Raw genomic sequence first — 19737 nt, forward strand, 5'->3', positions numbered from 1 at the left:
CAAAGTAATTCTGGGTTAGTCTCTTTCCCAATATCTCCTCGAAATTGACTCAGTTTTTGTGTTCATTGATGCATGTGGCTGCTTGACTACATTAGCACGCATACACGCATGCGTGCATACCACATCCCTGCACACACACACATTCATTATTGCACATACACAGTTGCCAGGGCTCATCACCTACGCTGCAGACTGGTGGCTTTTGTCTATTTGTCTATTTCATTATGTTTTAATGGCAAATGTCATCCCACAAGGTTATGAGAAGATATTGTTTGGTGAATATGCTGATAAATTTTTATTTTTATATCAGTATGTTGGAATGTAGGACAATTTGCTTCCATTGATGTCTTCTGACCCCGCATAACCCTCTGTTTTCAAGGCCAGAGCATACTTCAGCTGAATAATAGTTGGTACATGGAACCCCTGCCTGTCAGCAAATGCTAGATAATTCATTACCTGTCTGTGTTTCTTTAATATGTTTCTGCCACATTTTTGACATGATGGAGTTTATCGTTGTTGTTACAGTTAATTTCAGTGGTAAGTTTATTTTGAGAGTTCACATTCAAATTTCTAATAGTTTGTCTTTTAGGACCTGCTGACCTGAGGTCAGGAGGCAGACAAGTGAAAGGGATCCAAGGTAAGTGAACATCACTGGATTTTATCAGTCACTAGCAACTTTTGAAATGAATGAGGTTCTTGTTTAGTTTGTATGATTATATGGAGACAGAGAACAGCTTTAAAGCAGCTATAGTCCATATCTTTACAACTACATGTCAAGCCAGAAAGCACCCAGAGCGGAGCACTCCGTCAGTGTTGTTCAGTCGTTGTACGATTTCCGACAGATGAAATCTTTAAACAATTCGTGGTCCGCAGTGGGCTGCACAGTAGTGGTAGCACTTTCGGCCTTGCAGCAAGGAGACCCCGGTTAAATCCTGGCCTGGGATCTTTTCTACATGGGAGTTTGCATGTTCTCCTGTGCATGCGTGGGTTTTCTCCGGGTACTCCGGCTTCCTCCCACAGTCCAAAATGTATTGAGGTAAATTGATTATTCTAAATTGCCGTAGGTGTGAATGTGAGTGTGACTGTTGTCTGTATATGTAGCCCTGCGACAAACTGGTGACCTGTCCAGGGTGTCCCCTGCCTTCGCCCGAGTCAGCTGAAATAGGTCCAGCACCCCCCACAACCCTAGTGAGGATGAAGCGGTGTATAGATGATGGATGGATGGATGGATGGATGGTCCGCAGTGGTTGCTGTGTAGTAAGATCACAATCGTGATCATCAGCAGACAGCTGACGTAGTGTTCATTGTAGTCATGGTTTCAGTGACGCCGTGCCACAATCTTGCAGCGATACAGAAATATTTAACAAATCCGTGTATCCAGACTATAAGCTGCATCACTGCCAAAATCTAATCACTGTTCTTGTGTCATTTCTGAGCTTCCTGAAAATCCATCCAAATCTTACAGTTTTTGAAAAATGTTGCTGACAGACAGACGAACCAACGCCGATCGTCACATCACTCCAGTGCGTTACTTGGCAGAGTAATGATGATGTGCAGTGTGAACAGAGGTTCTCATGCTGATGAACATCCAGAGATTATTTCCACGGCTTTACTGAGCTGTACAGTAACTTTCAGCTAATTTTTTTTAGCTGTGTTGGTTCATTCTCATTACTCTGAGTGTTGGTTTTAGCCACTGGGATCAGCCAATTAAATTTAGAAGCAACTAGTGGTGAATGTAGATCATTCTAATACATTACAATATATATGCTCAAGAGACACATATTCCAGTCACAAGTTGGTAGAGACCTAAAGCAGAGCAAGAAGATGTACTACTATGTGGCCACAAACACAGCCCTCGTGAATGATAATGTTGCTCTGTAGCTGCTTGTAACTTATGGATATGAAAACAAGCTGTTTGCTAACAGGTCTGTCACATCAATTTAAATATACACTACTAGTCAAAATAGTAGAAATAAAAACCATGCAATGGTTTTTATTTACTTGTATATTTTCTACGTTGTAGATTAATACTAAAGATTAACATTTTTTTTTGTTTACAACATATTTCCATTTGAATTCTTATATTTCTACAATGTAGAAAATAATAAATAAAAGCCATTGAATGAGAAGATGTGTCCAAACTTTTGAGTCGTAATGTAGTCAGCGTCAAATTTATTCCTACAGTACATTTGAAAATGAACATAAGGTAAACAAAGAGATTTACAATTATATCATTGTTGTGTCATCAGATTGTTTCCACTAACTTCAAGTGAAATTTTTAAATGAAATATTGGCATTCCAAAAAAGCATTCAAACAAAACTAGACATAATGTCTGAAACGGTACGAAGATGTCCATTCGGTAATCTGAAGGACAAAGCAACATCTTGCTCTTGTGTCCTGTGTGCTACAAAAAGTAGAAAAATCAAATCTCAGTAGAAGCTGTTGAAGTTTCTTCAGGCCTTTAACAGATTGATTGTTTTGTTAAAATCCATAACATGCTAGTGTTTGTACAATCAAAAAGCATCAAAGTGGGAACAGTGTTTGTAAGCCTTAAAGAAATGTTGTCTCCAAATCAGATGGTTCAAAGGAATGCACAGACAGAAAACTCGACAAATCTCAGACTACGCCTCACTATTTCTTTTGTTCTTTGTTGTTCGCCATCTCTCATTTCTCTTCTACACATTCTCAGACAGGCACATATACAAAGTGCACATTCCGTCCACATCGAGGTAAAGGATTAGAGTTGATTTGAAGAGACAAGACAAAGCCTGCATGGTGATCCTGGAGTGTCAAATCCAGGCCTAATTGGTTGTCAGAACAATTTAATCCCCTCCTCCTATCATCCTAGTCAATATGACATCTCTGAAACTTCAATAGACAAAAACTTGCTGTATCTGCTCAGAGACAATAGATGAGACCTGGTAACATTTGATCTGTTTGGATGTTGCAAATCCTCAAATCCTTCCAATCTGAGCTTTCGCTGTAGAAAACATTGGTGGGTAACAGAGTGACATTTGGAGACAGAATTAGTTTAATTATCAAGTCAAATAAAAGTATTGTCAGTAGAGCAAAGACATATTGAACTTCAATCAAAATCCGTGTAATGCAGGGCTGCCACAGTGATCTGTGGTTAGCACTGCCGCCATGCTGCCAGAAGTCGCGTCCCTGCCTTCCCAGGATCTTTCGGCATGGAGTTTGCATGTTCTACCTGTGCATGCGTGGGTTTTGTCCAGGTGCTCCGGCTTCTTCCCATTGTCCAAAAACATGCTGAGATTAACTGGCAATTCTAAATTGTCTGTAGGTGTGAGTGTGATTGTCTCTATGTGTCACCAGTGATAGGCTGGTAACTGTCCAGGGTGTCCCCTGGATAGACTCCGGCCCCCGTGACCCTAATGAGGATTAAGTGGTGTATAGATAATGGATGGATTGACATATAGTGCAGGAACCATACAACAAAATCCTGTGTCCTGTGGAGTTTTGGCGGTTTATACCACTATGGAGTTATGCTTTTAAGACCACCTCCTCATTTTGTTTGCATCTGCTGTGGTGAACATAGAGATGGGGGACAAATTAAAGAAAAAAAATACTTTAAATGCCTTAGTAGGTGATGGGGCACCACCTGAAAACAAAACAGCTTCAGTGCGTCTTGGCACTGGCTCTCCAAGTCTCTGAGCCGTTAACATCATTTCCTAAAAGTTATGAGCAGTTTGTGTTTTGATCATGGTGTAAAGAGCACTCTGAAGTGTAGTTCCAAGATTTTGCATAGATATTCAACTGGTGACTCTGGAGTCTCTAGGACATGATTCTCATACTCATCACACCATCCTCTGACCTGTCACGCCCTATGGATGGAGGCATCCTGGAGGGAATGTTTCATCATAAGATGAAAGCGATCACTTATAACAACTTTTTAATCATTTGCACAAGTGGCCCCAAATATGCCAGTAAAATGCCCTCGACGGCATAACAGAAATTTCAGCAGCATAAGAAAGCCAGCCAGTCCCTTCACTGTAGGACTTAAGGATTAGGTTTTCCCTTTAATTGTCACACGTCAGCATGTATCTTCAGTGACACACATGTTTGATGTGAAATAGAATGTAAACAGAACTCCACATGGTACTTTAAATACCTCATATGGACCATGAAAAGGAGTCATTTTGATTTCCTTTGCAATGTTCTTTCTTTTATAGGGAGAAGCTGGAGCGGAAGGGCCCGTTGGGAAAACTGGACCAGTGGGACCTCAGGGTCCCCTGGAAAATCTGGAGCTGAGGGTCTGCGTGGAATCCCTGGCGCTGTGGTGAATAAAAATTAAAATCTTTAGTTTTTATGCCCCATGTCAATGATAGTGTCTCAGAAGTTTGAATGATTAACACATGGTAAATGGTAAATGGTCTGTATTTATATAGCCGCTTTACTATACCTGCAAGGTACCCAAAGCGCTTTACATGATACATCACATTCACCCATTCACACACACATTCACACACTGATGGCAGAAGCTGCCATGCAAGGCGCTAACCACGACCCCATCAGGAGCAATTCAGGGTTAGGTGTCTTGCTCAGGGACACCTCGAACACGACGGGGCGAGGATCGAACCGGCAACCCTTCGGTTGCAAGACGGCCACTCTACCCACTGAGCCATGCCGCCCCAATACATCAATGTTTATTTAGTAACTACATGATTATAACATATTATTAATCAAATACTGTATTTGTTTTATCTTATTTCAGGGTGAGCAAGGGCTCCCTGGTGCTTCTGGTCAAGATGGCCCTCCTGGACCTATAGTAAGGCATTTTCCCCCACCTTCCAGTTTAAATGCAAATCTGCAGCATAAACTCACAGCACGGATTTATACATCCAAAACTCTGTTAATCTTAATGTTAATATTGTATTGTTGGCCCAAATCTTGTTATAAAAGTGTGATGATACATGCTTTTTAACCATAACATGACTGGCCATTTAAGAGACAGAGGTTTAAGGTATAATGCCGCTGTCACTGTAAAATAATGTGAAGAATTTCACTGTTACTGCTGCTTGACAAGCTGATTTCTCATCATAGGGACCCCCTGGACTTCCTGGTATGAAAGGTGACTCTGGATCCAAGGAGAGAAGGCAAGACATTATTATGATGCTAATCTCAAATTGCTTTTTTGTGTATTTCTCATATCTGTTTATATACCTTATCTGAAGCTGAGGAAGTAAGCAAACATCTAGATCCATTCCCTCTATCTCTTTGTTCACTCTCTCCTAGCGAGATCATGAAAGGTTTTGCTCTGTGAGGAGTTTTCCACGCAATGATTTAACGCAGTGAATGAATATGTATAAGTCCCATAATGTCATTGTCGTAATGGTTATTGGTTTAATGCCAGCATGCAGTAGTCAGAAGCAGATGGCCATAATTCTGCCGAGCGGCAGGTGCTGAGACAGACCACAATTGTTAAATATAATGACCACAATAAACAACTAATTATTTATAGGCAGAAATAAGACAGTGTTTAAGTGATGTCGGCAGACATTGTGCATAAATCTGCCAGTGAATATTTGTTCCATTTTGAAAAAAGGCGTTCAATTACCGCAGGTGAACAATGATGACCTTGCCAGGTCATAACTGTAAATGAGAAATTGTTCTCAACTGAGCTTGCCTGGTAAAAAAATAAATAAATAAAAAAGGTGATAAATAGATAGATAAATAGAATTTAAACTTTTATAGATATGAAAATTACTGTTTGTCAAATAGATAATTGTTCTATAAATTTATTTTGGTGCTTTGGTCCCTGACTTTTTCTTTTCCACCTGCTCCAGGGTCATCCAGGTCTAATCGGTCTGATTGGACCTCCTGGTGAACCTGGAGAGAAAGGAGACAGAGGTCTGCCTGGTCCTCAGGGTGCTTCAGGTGGCAAGGGTGATGCTGTAGGTATTATGTGTAATCATCAGAGAAAATATTGTCTGTTACATGTGTGCAGCCTTGTTAATTGTTTTGTCCATTTTATATGCATGCATTTGCCGTATTCGAACAAATAATCAATGATGAAAAATACTTTGGTATTTCATTTGTATGTCCCAATTCTACAACTGCAACAAATTTTCAGCAGATAGGAAGATGAAATGCATCTTATTTTAGACTACAGTACTCCGTGCTGATTATTTCATCTGCTGTGTGTTATTAGGGTGCTGGTGGTTCCCAAGGTCCTCTGGGCCCACCTGGACCTCCTGGAATTTCTGTAAGTTGCACTTTTTGTCTAGCAAGCGTGTCTTTTCACCTTCTCTTACACAGCTGTTGTTCATCTTTTATTATTACATTATTTATCCTCAGGGTGCACAAGGACAGAAGGGATCTAAGGGATCAACTGTAAGTTATTTTTCTTTATTTTAGATGTTTTGCTCTCATTCTCTGAGCACTCGGCGGTTGATAAAAATAGACTCCTTTTTAAAAATGTCATTGTTTTCTGTCAGGGTTCAGCTGGTCAGAAGGGAGATCCTGGACTGATAGGACCACCAGGACTACCTGTAAGTTTACCTGCCATCGCATTTAAATAGAGCTCACCATTATAATTTCACACATAGCATTCTATGAATGCACCAAATTTGCAGTAACAATAGCATTATGCTTAAACAATACTGTGCTTAACAGTGTTGGAAAAAAATCTTAGTAACTGTTGTAATAAAATATCCATTGAAGTTTGATCCTTTTTTTTTTTTTTTGCTATGTTCATTGTCAATTCACTGTCTTTTGGTTTTGACCAGTTGGTCAGACAAACAATATGAAATTCTTACCTTGGAATTTTGACATTTTTGAAGAATTGTTAATTAATTAATTGATTGATTAATCAATTGCCAAATAATAACAACAATAAAATCAGGTTGCAAGTGAATTACTGACCCTGTAGTCCTACCCTTTGACAGACAAGTCTACATAGTCAAAAGTGTGTCAATAATAATAGAGATAATCCGCCTGACCCTTTACCGCTGTGCTACAGGGTCCACCTGGTGATGTTATCCAGCCACTGCCCATCCAGCAGTCCTCCAGAAAAACCAGACGGCAGGCTGAGATGCAGGGAGATGAGGCCTTGGCTGACTACGGCATTGATGGCATGGGCATGGAAGGGATGGAGGATGTTTTTGGATCTCTCAATAACCTCAAACAGGACATTGAGCGCATGAAGTTCCCAATGGGCACCCAGGACAACCCTGCCAGAACCTGCAATGACCTGCACCTCAGCCAGCCTGACTACCCAGATGGTAAGATCGAGACAGACGCTTGTATAAAAAGAAATAGGCCACTAGTTTCTGGTTCAATATTTTATTACTATTTTTTATTAGAATTATACAAAAGATATGTTTATTAATAATAAGTCCATGTATACATTATGTATGGATACCGTGAGACCTAAATATATAGCAGGTGGAATTGATGGGACTTGGAAACACTCTGACAATTTATTCAATTGTTTCTTGTATCATTTCCAATGGACAAGTCCCGAAAAGTCCGCAGCAGTCAATTTGTAGTAGGATTGCAGTCGTGATCGTCAGCACGCAGCTGATGTAGTGTTCACTTGCAGTCATAGTTACAGTGACACCATGTGGCTATCTGGCAATGATACAGAAATGTTTTACAAATCCATGGATCCAGACTATAAGCTGCATCACTGCCAAAATCTAATTAATTGGTTCTTGTGTCATTTCTGACCTTCCCTGAAAATTTCATCCAAATCCATTCATCTGTGTTTGAGTAATGTTGCTAACAGACAGACCGAGATAGCGGCACAGCGTCACTGTTACTGTGACAACAAGTGAACACTCCATCAGCTGCCCGCTGACAATGACATGATTGCGATCTAACTATAAATCCACCACTGCAGACAATTTTTTAAAAAGATGTTTTCTGTCGGAAATCAACAACTGAGCAGCCTTAGCGGAGAACTACGCTCTCTGAGTGCGTTTCTTGTTCACACTGTTTTTGTGGGGGTTTTGATACCAGTTAGGGGATTGGTCAGTTGCCTGATCATTGTTTAGCTTTTATAGCTCACTGAACCCATGATTTAGTCTTTTTTGTAGCAACAGAGTCACCGAGGCATAATGATGATAACATTTTTTCTGCTTTCCAAATTGATAAATAATCCCATTATATTAGCCAAAAATAAGTTGTATATTTTTTTTTTCATGAATGCTGTAATAATTAGGCAGAATCCATCAACAGTAGAATGCCTGGTAAATAGATTGCAAGTAGGTGCGTTTAGAGATAATTGGTCAGTGTTTTTCAGGATGGCATGAACAAGTGAGACACAGCATGAGTCAAAGCTGTTCTTCATCCCACTGCCTTGGCTGTGTCTTATGGCTCTGTTTCTCTCAGGTGAATACTGGATTGATCCCAACCAGGGCTGCATTGGAGACTCCATCAAAGTGTTCTGTAACTTCACAGCAGGTGGAGAAACATGCATCTACCCAGATAAAAAATCCACAGGAGTAAGTAATCAGCAGTATTATCACCTGGTTATATACAGCATTAGACCATTAAGGTCATTTAAAGCCAACATATTCTGCCATTTTGACAAAATTGCAAATGATCTGTTTTAATCGGTAAAACCTACTTATTGGGTTTTTCACTGAGGTTAAAAAGCACATGTAAGAGCATCTGCAGCTATTTAACGAAAGTCTCGATACAGCATTTACATGAGTGGCATATTTATATCTGTCAATAATTTAATTATTTCTTGTTATTTATTATAGGTTAGAATATCTAACTGGCCCAAGGAGTCTCCAGGTTCATGGTTCAGTGAGTTTAAACGTGGCAAAATCGTGAGTCAACCCACACAGCTGCTTATTTTCTTTTCTATTACCTCCCAGTAGACACACACATCCTTTTTAGATAAGTTTTTCAATTTTGCTCCCTTATCACTTTGTCTCATTTACAGTAACTCATTCCCACCCATCTCTCTTTTTCCTACCCTGCTTTCCCCTGTCATGTATCTCTCTCCTATACCCGTTACATCCTCCCTTTTCTCAATTTCTTTTCTTTCTTCCTCTTCTCTTTCTCCAACCCCTCCATCTGCTCCACCTTCCGTTTTCTATTTTTCTCTATCTGTCCCCAGTTGAACTATGTTGATGCGGCAGAAAACACCATCAATACAGTGCAGATGACCTTCCTGAAGCTGCTGAGCTCTTCGGCACGACAGAACTTCACCTACATTTGCCATCAGTCTGTGGCCTGGTATGACGCCAAGGCTGACAACTATGACAAGGCACTGCGCTTCCTGGGCTCCAACGATGAGGAAATGTCTTACGACAATAATCCCTTCGTCAAGCCGCTGATGGACGGCTGTTCGGTAAACACTCATTTTCTAACTTTCATTTTGCAATTAAACTTTCTCTAAATCCCATAAAATCCCATTAATCCTCACAAATATGCAGACTGTTATAGAGAAATGTCATCAAATAATGGTTATACCAGACAGAATAGCATCGGTACTATCAAGTACCAGGTCAATTGTTAGTATGGAAGCATTTTTCAGTTTACAAACCATGACTAGGCCGCAGCATTAGCTATTTATAAATCACATATTTCTTTCAGAGGTCCTTGATAAGCTGTCAGGAAGCACATGCCAGTGTCAGAATAGTAATCAACAAAATCTGGCTGCATCTTCATAACTGAAGGATTGTTCTAAGCTTTAATGAATTTGGTGATGTGTAAATTGGTTTCTGGAAAATATTTGTCACATCATTAAAAGCAATTAGTTATGCATACATGGAGTCCATGCAATGCTACAGGCTGTTATATATAAACCCAATAAAAGTAATGCTAATGCTAATGTAAATATCCTAAAGCTAATGCAAATATCCTAATGCTAATGTAAATATCCTAAAGCTAATGCAAATATCCTAATGCTAATGTAAATATCTTAATGCTAATATAAATATCCTAACGAACTTGCAAATCTAGGTGTGACTTTGTGTCAGGATGTAAATTCTGTAATCAGATATGCATTGTGTTATCTTTGTAAAACATATGTTAAAATCTTCCCACTGAGCATCACTTTTAAACAGTTTTTTGAAATGTCAGGTTAGCTCATTGCTTTGATTAGTCAGCCATTAAAATTGGTCCACTGGTCTAATAGAAGTTTTATCAGTTAGTTTTACCACAGATAACTGGCACCTAGACAGCTGCTTGTTTGGTTAGCAGTGTGGTAAAGTGACATTTAGTAAAAACTCATTCTTTTTTTTCCAGAACCTGTTTATGTAGTTCAACTTCTTTTTAACGTATTAATGCATTCATGCCCAGTTAATATTTGCCTAAATCACAACAAGGTTAAGTCTGAAGATAAGAAGTACAGAAATAGATATCAGAATTTTACATTTCCTCATCAGATTTAAATTCCTGTAATAAGGTAATTGAATATTGTTATGATGGAGACTACGGAATGTCTCACTTTGGCTGATTGTTTTTCTTACACTTGAATATAAACATGTTTGTATGAAGTGACACAGCTTAGTCTGAATATGCTAAATATTCAAATATGATATCTAGCGCTGCAGCTACAGATTATTTTCATTATTGACTGGTATTTTTAAGAATTGTTTTGCCAGTAAAATGTCATAAATCACTAAAAACAATGTTAGACATAAGAAAAACATGACAAATGAAAATCTCCACACTCTGTGCCCTTGAAGCAAGATCTTTAAGATGTTGGTTGATAAATGCAGCTCTGCACTAGTTCATACTAGCACACAGTCAGGCCAGACACAAGGTTCTATTCTGTCCTACCATTCTCACAGTCAGTTTACTTCTCTCCATTAACATGCCTTTTAACCGAGGCAGCATTCATTCATTCTTCCCGCTCTGTGCTGCCACATCGCTGCTGCTTCAGCCTTCACCAATTATCAACCTTCTCTTCCTTCCCAGCCTCTTCCTTTTTATAAGAAAGATCTGTGCATGTATAGATTTGCTTACCATTCAGACTGTAGCCTTTCACAACACTGTCAATATCAAGCTCTGCTGGTGGTTTTCTGATCTCACAGACTGTCTGTGTCATGCTTGCACAGATCGTTCCAGAGCAGAGTCGTCACCAAAAACAAATGCATGTCAATCTGAAATAAATGGTTAAAATTTGATGAAGTGTCCTGTCTGAAATGACTTTGAATGGTTGTCATATCTTAGCATACTATTTTTCCGTCAGTCTACTAATCCACTAATTGGTTCAGTATTAATGTGTGCCAACAATAAAGTCCTGAAGACAGGCAAGACATTGAATACAACTGCCCGTGTGTCTGTCCATCCATCCTTCTCCTGCTGAAAGTGATGGATGTTATTCTCCTGGTATTTTTAACTACAAATATGAAAAAAACAAATGTCTGTTTTATATTGTTTTTATTTACTATCTCCTCTAAAGCACTGGTGGAACTGTACTTGGCCAGCCTTATGAACAACCTATCTGTTTTCATTTGCTCTTTCTGTTTGCAGCTGAAGCAGGGCTATTCAAAGACAGTGATGGAAATCAACACTCCCCGCATCGACCAGCTGCCCATCATTGACGTCATGCTGAATGACTTTGGGGACTCCAACCAGAGATTTGGGTTCGAGGTCGGCCCCGTGTGCTTCCTCGGCTAGACACGCCCCTACTCCCCGCTGAAGGACAGGGTCAAAGGGTATATATTAACACCCACATGCTGAGATCTGTCAACCTTTACCTTCTCTCCCCGCGAAGCAAAAACCTGTGTTTTCTTTTGTTGCCAAGAAGATCCACTCAAACCTGGAGAAGAAGAGTGCCCCCAGGCCCTGTCATGAAAGCGTTGACCAGGGGAAACTACTCCTCGCCCTTGTAGGGCTTGAATCACATGACTTTGACCAAATAATGGGAGTGACATCAGGAAAAGGACATTTGATGCTGTGGCGGACAGTGGCGCACTTTCAGCAACAGAGAGAGGATCCACTCACCCTAAGCCCCATCCTCCCTTGTCCTTTTCTTCCCACCACACCTCCCTCTCTGGATGCTCCAGGTGCTGCTCTGAATACAACCACACAGGTGCTTTTGTGCAGAATCACAAAACACTCAAGGTGCTATAAAAAGTGCTTTTTGATAAAACTGTAATTATTATTATTATTATTATTATTTTGTACAATATGGTTTCTTTCCGAATCCACTCTAAAAACTTGCATGTGCCCCAGCTCTTAAAGTTGAATTAAATATTTGGTAAACTATATCAGAATAAATCCTATAAATATATTTAATGTCTTTTAAGAACAAATTTGATCTGAAATATTTTGTCTTTTCAAAACATTTATGACGTACATTTGATAGAAGCTCCAATTTGTAAGTATGAAAGAATTATTTTGTAAATAATATAACATCCATAATTTGATCTTTCAGAGGATAAAAAAATAACAACAGAAATACTACAACACAACTCTAACTCATAAAGCATTTTGCATTTCTTTCATGGCAAACCAAGTTGGTATGAGCATTAGGAAATTAAGCCATAGTAAAATGAGATAGTAATATAAATATTCTGAGAAAGGGCTTATTCTTCCAGACACAACTTCAGTCAGATGTTATACCTCAGTTTCTTTTAAAAATGATGGACATATTTAACTCTTCAGCCATGTTTATATCTTTAGAAGGCAGTCAAGTTTGAACATTATTTGTGGTTTCTCGTTTAGAAAGAAAAATAATTTTTGTGTGGTTAAATTTTTCCAATTGTTCTTTTTGAATTCACAGAAAAGCCCTGTTGATGTTTTCTTTGTAACAATGAACAACATGTTTTCGTGTGCCTTGAATTGTTCATTTAAAAATATTAAAACTGGATTCTGAAAAATGTTGGGTTGAATGTCTGTATTGTTGGCTGTTTAAGTGCAAAAATAAGTAGTCCTCTCTTTGTGATTCTGCGCTGCCTTATCCATATCACCTTACTTTACCATGATAATTTAAGATTAGGAGGATTAGTGTTTCCGAGTGTTTGGGTTCATGTGATTGATTCTACCGAGCCCAAGCACTGAGGTTTTTTTTTTCCAGCTTTATTCCTCTGACTCAGATTTGATTTTGATCAAGATCTGTTTGCATCCCCACCTCTTTAGCTTAAAGCTATGATCGCAACAGCTTCAGAGCCGCTTTCAAACCTGTGTAATTACAGCATGTTTACAATGTGTGCAAATGAAATAAATGTTTGGTGCTTTGCCAAATGCACATTGCGATCGTTTGCATTCACTTGCAGATTAATCTGTATTTATAGCAAAAGAAATCGATAAAACTTAAGTACTGTCACATAGAGAAGGCAACCTGAGAATTTACCAACATTGGACAACGCTTTCTAAGCTGTTAATAATGCTTCCTAATTGCACCACTGACTTCCCCGTTGAAAATACAGTCGGACCACATATTAAACAAAGAATCTTTCCAGTATTTGCCTCTAAAAAACTTTCCCCTGAGGTCATTATCATACATCAATATTCTGTTACAGGTTTTAAGACCCTGTAGTCAAAAAAAAACCTTGTGCTACCTGTGAGTATGACTTGTCAGCATTCAGTTCAATTCAAAGCACAGCCACTGTCAAGATGTCCACTTTTTTGCAACTACATCAATCAGATTGTATATTAAACAACATTCTGTGTCATTTCACAGAGTTCAGATCAGAGAGAAGACCTGCAGTAGAAAGCACTTGTTTCTCATATTTTGTGTGATATATTGTGATTCCCATTCTCTACTGTGAAAGGAAAGGCTTGCAAAGATCACATGAAGTGCAATTTATAGCACATTATTTTGAGATAATAGTAGCTCAAGCTACTGTGCTGCTGAAGCAAATGCAAATTGGCAGTAATTATGCTTTCTATCCCAGGGAGTTTGTCATTTTTGATAATGAAGAATGTAAGCCATCAGACACATTTTACAAAGTAAATGTGACAAAAACAAACAAGAAAAGACCTCTGAGCTTGCATTGTGATAAAGGGGATCTTTTTAAACTTGAAAAAAATGTGCCAAAAACAAAAACATGAAAATGTAATATATTTAGTAAAGGATGCATTTTTAAATGTGATACAGGTTTAGGTTATGGGGGCACATTGCCATAAAGAAGCAAACACTACATGCGTCCTTGTTTGACAAATCAGTCAGAGATTTTATCTTTTTTTTTTTTTTTGCAGTAACACATTTTAAACTACCATGCCATGACAGTACATCTGCATTTAAAGTGTTTCTCAGTGTTTCGGACCACTGCTCTCTTGGCACTGTCACTGAAACTCCTCTTGATGTCTCTGTCATGAAAACTACCTAAAAATGTCATGGCTGGCTTTGTATGCTGTAATCAAGTGTTATTACTGTGTCAAACCCAGCAACATACCGTTGCCTGCATTTGTGTTGAAATTCCCTCAGCTCCTGTCAGGTTGGCCAGACAGATCCTTACAGCAGACTGCAAGCATTTTGTCATAAAGACATATGTTCATGATATTTTATGCAATATTGTGCAACCTTTTTCACAGCCCTTTTAAGAACAATCTCTTAGACAGATGAAATTTCTCAAGTTAACCAGTTATTTACAAAGTACATTTAGAATATTGTCTACCTGTTTTCATTTGTCAGCTAAATACAAATTTAAACCTCTCCCTCAAAGCTTCATCATCTCACATGCCTAAGACTTCTTTGTAGCCTGCGATATACAAAATAATCTGTCAGATTTCTGTTAGGTTTCTTAAGTTTGGCTGCCTCCTCCAAAACAATTTGCACTGTGCTGTATGATTCATTCCATCTGCTGATTGAACCCTGTGTGTAATTCTCAAAACTGAATGACATCATCTTGTTTTGGTCAGTAGAAGTACAGCCATGGAAAAAATTATTAGACCACCATTGTTTTCTTCAATTTCTTGTTAACCACGCCCGACGGGTACATCGACGGGGTTATTGCATTCGGTGCGGTATCTGGCTGGGTAAGTATGTATGTATGTATGTATGTATGTATGTATGTGGCTATGTCCGGTCCGATATCTCTGCAACCGCTGAAGTCACGATAATCAAACTTGGCACATAAGATCTAAGTCTGATAAGTCTAAGGTCCCCTGCTCAGTTGTGGAGTTACAGGTCAGCAGATCAAGTAGGGAGGGAGATACGTACAATGATCAAAATTGATACATATTGCATCAGTTGTAGGAGGACAGGGGTTTTCGCCAGCAGAGGGTGTGGTTCTGCCCTCTACTGAGGGCTCATCTAGTTCATTTTAATGTCTGGTACAACTACCGAGAGATACATTTGTTTGGACAAATGCAATGATAACAACAAAAATAGCTCATAAGAGTGTAGCCCAATAAGGTACAGTCAATTCCAACCATTTTCAGTACAAAAAATTGCTAATATTTTATTTGTAAATAAAAGTATGACGAGAAATACAGGGAATATTGGACGCGCATCGCGAGGTGCATTTCTTCGAAAACGACCTATTCGTGGATTACATACCGACTTCAAGACATGTTTTGGACAAAATATGTTACTGGCTTGTTTCGTCTGGATGTCCAAGGTTGGATTATGGCCGTTTTTTGTGGATTATTTTCATCTGTGTGTAATAATGAACCCGCAAATGTGAGTCGCGCTGTGTACGTTAAAGCCGTGTATAGAGAATCCTGATCTTGTTCTTGAGAGTTCAAAGCATCGTCATCTCGGTCATCCTGTAGGTTTTTTGAATCTTCTATGACTCGATACGCTTTTTTTGGTGTCAAACCAACACTGAAGTTCAACAGCAGAAAAATACAGGATGGATATTGGTTGTTCGTCGGACAAATGTGTTTATATTACCCGCTGTGGTAATCACATCTGAAAGTGGTTTATACCGGCAAATTCATGAGAATCTAAGCTTTCCATCAGTGTATAATGTTTCTATCATCGAGTTGGCAGTGTCGTTCTATTTCGAAAAATGCTTATGCAGATATCAAGACGAATGCGGGCCGCTGAACCTTAACGGGTTAATTGAAGAGCTGATATCTAGCCATTTTCCATGGTTTTCTTGATAACTAAAATCACTTAAGTTCTTACATCAATAGCTATGGCATTGTACTGCCAAAAACGGTGTTTTTAGGCATTCTATGTTTTCTTTTCTGTCTGTTTTGGTCACATGATACACACAGGAGTTAGTGCTTGATTGCCAACCATTGTTTTTTGATGACTGCAACCATGTGTCTTGACATGCTGTCCACCAGCTTTGTTCTGCTGTTGCACAAATTCAAAGAAATTTGCTTTGTTTTGAGGCTTGTGGTTCTCCATTTTGTGTTTGATGATTTTCCACAGGATTTCAATTGGATTTAGATCTGTTGATTGAGGAGGCCAAGCCGTGGCTTCAATGTTTTGGTTCTCCATCCAGGTTTTAACCGACCTTGTCATGTGGCAAGGGGCATTGTCTTTTTGGAAAATCCAGTTGGAGGCAGGAAGGACTTTTCCAGCTGATGGAAGAAGACTGTTTTCAAGTGTAGCCCTGCACTTGACCTGGTTCATTGACCCTTCACACAATTGCATTTGCCCTGTTCCACCCATATTGAAACAACCCCAGATTGTCACTCATCCACCCCCATGTTTTAATGTAGGGGCAAGACAGTCTGGTTTGTAGGCTTCTCCAGGATTCCTCCTAACTAGTAAGTTGGCTGGAGTGGGCATCAACGGAAAACTGGATTGGCTTCTTCCATGCCCTGTGTGACTTCAGATCAGCTTCAAGCAATCGGTTTCAGACCGTCCTTGCCGTACAAGTCACAGTTCTCAACAGTACCCACTCATTTTTAAGGCCTGACGACAATTCCTGACACAGGAACGGATGAGTGCATGTTCATGTCGTGGGATAGACAGACGTTTCCTGCCGTGATCAGCTAGCAGTTTGGTAGTACCATGTTGGGCTTGTTTTTTTTGTGTGTGTGAGTCATGAATGACTGTCTTGAAGATCTTCAGTTTTTTCACTACCTGTCTTTCACTCATACCAATTTCCAGCAGTGCCAAGATAGCTGTCTTTGTGGCTTTACATAATTATTTTGTTCTAGGCATTATGTGAGAGCTAAAAACTTCTGAATTGTGCTGAAGCTTGAATGTAAAAGGGAAACCACTCTAGGCTTTTGCATGTGCTGTGCTGCTTATGACATGAAATGGCCTTATATATACCCTAGGAATCCAATTAAAGTTAAGCATGTCAAATAAGACATAAAGTATAATGTAATCAGCTGCATTTTTTCTCATGTTCATTGTATTCTTCAGGTAATATAACTTTAGTGGCACCAGGCATAAGAATGAACAAGAAATTGAAGAAAATAAGGGTGGTCTAATACTTTTTTCCATGATGATGAGTTCAGGTTCTGTGGCAGATGGCTAGTCATCTCCATCCATTCTCCATACACCGCTTTATCCTCACTAGGGTCGCGGTGGGTGCTGGAGCCTATCCCAGCTGACTTGGGCGAAGGCAGGGGACACCCTGGACAGGTCGCCAGTCTGTCACAGGGCTACATACACAGACAAACAATCACATTCACATTCACACCTACGGGCAATTTAGAATAATCAATTAACCTCAGCATATTTTTGGACTGTGGGAGGAAGCCGGAGTGCCTGGAGAAAACCCACGCATGCACAGGGAGAACATGCAAACTCCATGCAGAAAGATCACATGTCCACCTCAGAATTCGAACCGGACTTGCTGCAAGGCGAAAGTGCTAACCTCTACTCCACTGTGCTGGCTAGCCATCTTTTTCTTTTTTTTAAACAATATATGATCAGCTGTTTTTCATCCTGAAGGACAGAGCAACATGTCTGTCTATTAAATACTGATAGGATCAAAATAAAGAAAGAAAAAACAAGAAAGGCACTCAGAGAGTGCAGTAGTCCGCCAAGGGTGCTCAGTCGTATGATTTCTGATGTATGAAATCTGTAAAAATTTGTGGTCCGCAGCGTTCAATTTGAAGTAGGATCACAATCAGGTGATCGTCAGCAAGCAGCTGACATAGCGTTCATTTGTTGCCATGGTTACAGTAACGCCTGCCGCTATCTTGCAATGATACAGAAATGTTTAACAAATCTGTGGATCCAGACTATAAGCTGCATCACTGCCAAAATCCAATCACTTGGTTCTTGTTGTTTCTGAAATTCCCTGAAAATTTCATACAAATCTGTTTTTGAGTAATGTTGCTAACAGACAGACAAACCAGCACTGATCGTCACATAACTCCACAATGTTCCTTGGCAGAATAATAAAGCTTCATCCCGATCAGAGCACTCCAGGCTGTTGCTGTGGTAAAGGGCTGCTCACTCTAAACTTATCCAACTCACAAAACTCTGCCTATACCCAGCTAGTCACAGCCAATCTGTTGGGATGCTTACTTTGGTCAACATGCCTGAAAAATCCTGTCAAAAATCCAGGGCTGCTGTGGGCTACATCCACATCCAATGACAGGCATTTTCAAAGAGAATAGGGCATGAGATTTTTTTCTGGTCTACACTGAGGAAGTTTTAAATTGTCTATTCAGTGTTCTTACACATTCTCTCTACCCATTTAATCCTTTCCAGGGTCATGAACAGCTGGAGCCTATCACAGCATGCATTAAGCCAGAGGACAAGAAAGTTTCCATTCTGTCTGAGCATAGTGAAATGCACATTTAAAGTAACTCACAATTCAGAATCTCTGATATTTAGTAGGATGGTTTTAATTAGATAAAATATAGCCCACACACACAATAAACAAACAGAAGGCAGTGTGAGTCACCACAATACCTTCATTAGTGTACATGGTGTTTTACTTCTAAGACTTTCTATACTGTCTTCATAGTACACTGCAATGTTATCGTCGCTTTCTACTGTCAGGTTTCTCTTTGTCACACATTAAACATTCTAGCGTAAGTATTTTGTCTTTGCCCTACACCTTGGATGCTTTTGTTTCTAAAAATATTGAACCACTAAACATGTAAGTGAAAGAGGTAAAAAGGAGACACAAGAAAATGCATGTTGAGGCAGCAGGCATTCAACAAAATGAGACATCCTTGCTTCAGAGATGTCATTTCAAAGCAGCAGCAGTTAAACTGTATGTGGGGCACAGATGTCCATTGTTTTGTTATAGCCATAGACTGTACAGTTATGGTCTACTGCTGAATTTTATGATCTCTGTTAGATGAGCATAGCAGTGTTCATGACAACTAAGTGTATATGTTTACTGATAATTCAATTGAAAATGTGGCCTATTGTGACAAGAATGTATGAAAGTAGTACATGTTCATGCCTTTAATTAAACACACACACACACACACACACACACACACACACACACACACACACACACACACACACACACACACACACACACACACACACACACATCAAAGGCTGCACAGTCCCGGTCTTCACGAGATCTTTCAGCATGGAGTTTGCATGTTCTCCCTGTATATGTGTGGGTTTTCTCCAGGTACTCCAGCTTCCTCCCACAGTCCAAAAACATGCTGAAATTAATTGGTAATTCTAAATTGTCTGTAGGTGTGAATGCAAGTGTGATTGTTTGCCTGTATCCCTGAGACAGACTGATGACCATGAAAATTCACACTTTCAATCAGATGCTAACATAATTGCACAAAGGTTTTCTGATCATCAATTAGCCTTTCAACACCACTAGCTAACACAATGTAGCATTAGGACTCAAAAGTGATGGTTGCTGGAAATGGGCCTCTGTACCCCTATGTAGGTATTCTATTACAAATCAGCCATTTCCAGCTAGAATAGTCATTTACCACATTAGCAATGTCTGGAC

The 19737-nt window shown here is 39.4% G+C and overlaps 1 protein-coding gene across 1 annotated transcript in view; it reads left to right on the forward strand.

Annotated features, from left to right (window-relative positions):
• Positions 1-13186, forward strand: part of LOC110964492 (collagen alpha-1(XI) chain-like) — a 96979-nt gene extending 83793 nt beyond the window's left edge. The window contains 14 exon segments of the mRNA XM_051953671.1: positions 3335-3344; positions 4192-4246; positions 4249-4298; positions 4734-4787; positions 5063-5114; positions 5804-5913; positions 6171-6224; positions 6317-6352; positions 6457-6510; positions 6981-7242; positions 8354-8466; positions 8731-8799; positions 9093-9326; positions 11459-13186. Of these exon segments, the coding sequence (XP_051809631.1) occupies positions 3335-3344; positions 4192-4246; positions 4249-4298; positions 4734-4787; positions 5063-5114; positions 5804-5913; positions 6171-6224; positions 6317-6352; positions 6457-6510; positions 6981-7242; positions 8354-8466; positions 8731-8799; positions 9093-9326; positions 11459-11605 (1300 nt within the window). The 3' untranslated portion in view covers positions 11606-13186.
• Positions 13187-19737: the final 6551 nt, after the last annotated feature.

Source organism: Acanthochromis polyacanthus, chromosome 9 (genome assembly GCF_021347895.1).
Source record: "Acanthochromis polyacanthus isolate Apoly-LR-REF ecotype Palm Island chromosome 9, KAUST_Apoly_ChrSc, whole genome shotgun sequence".
NCBI classification, from domain to species: domain Eukaryota; kingdom Metazoa; phylum Chordata; class Actinopteri; family Pomacentridae; genus Acanthochromis; species Acanthochromis polyacanthus.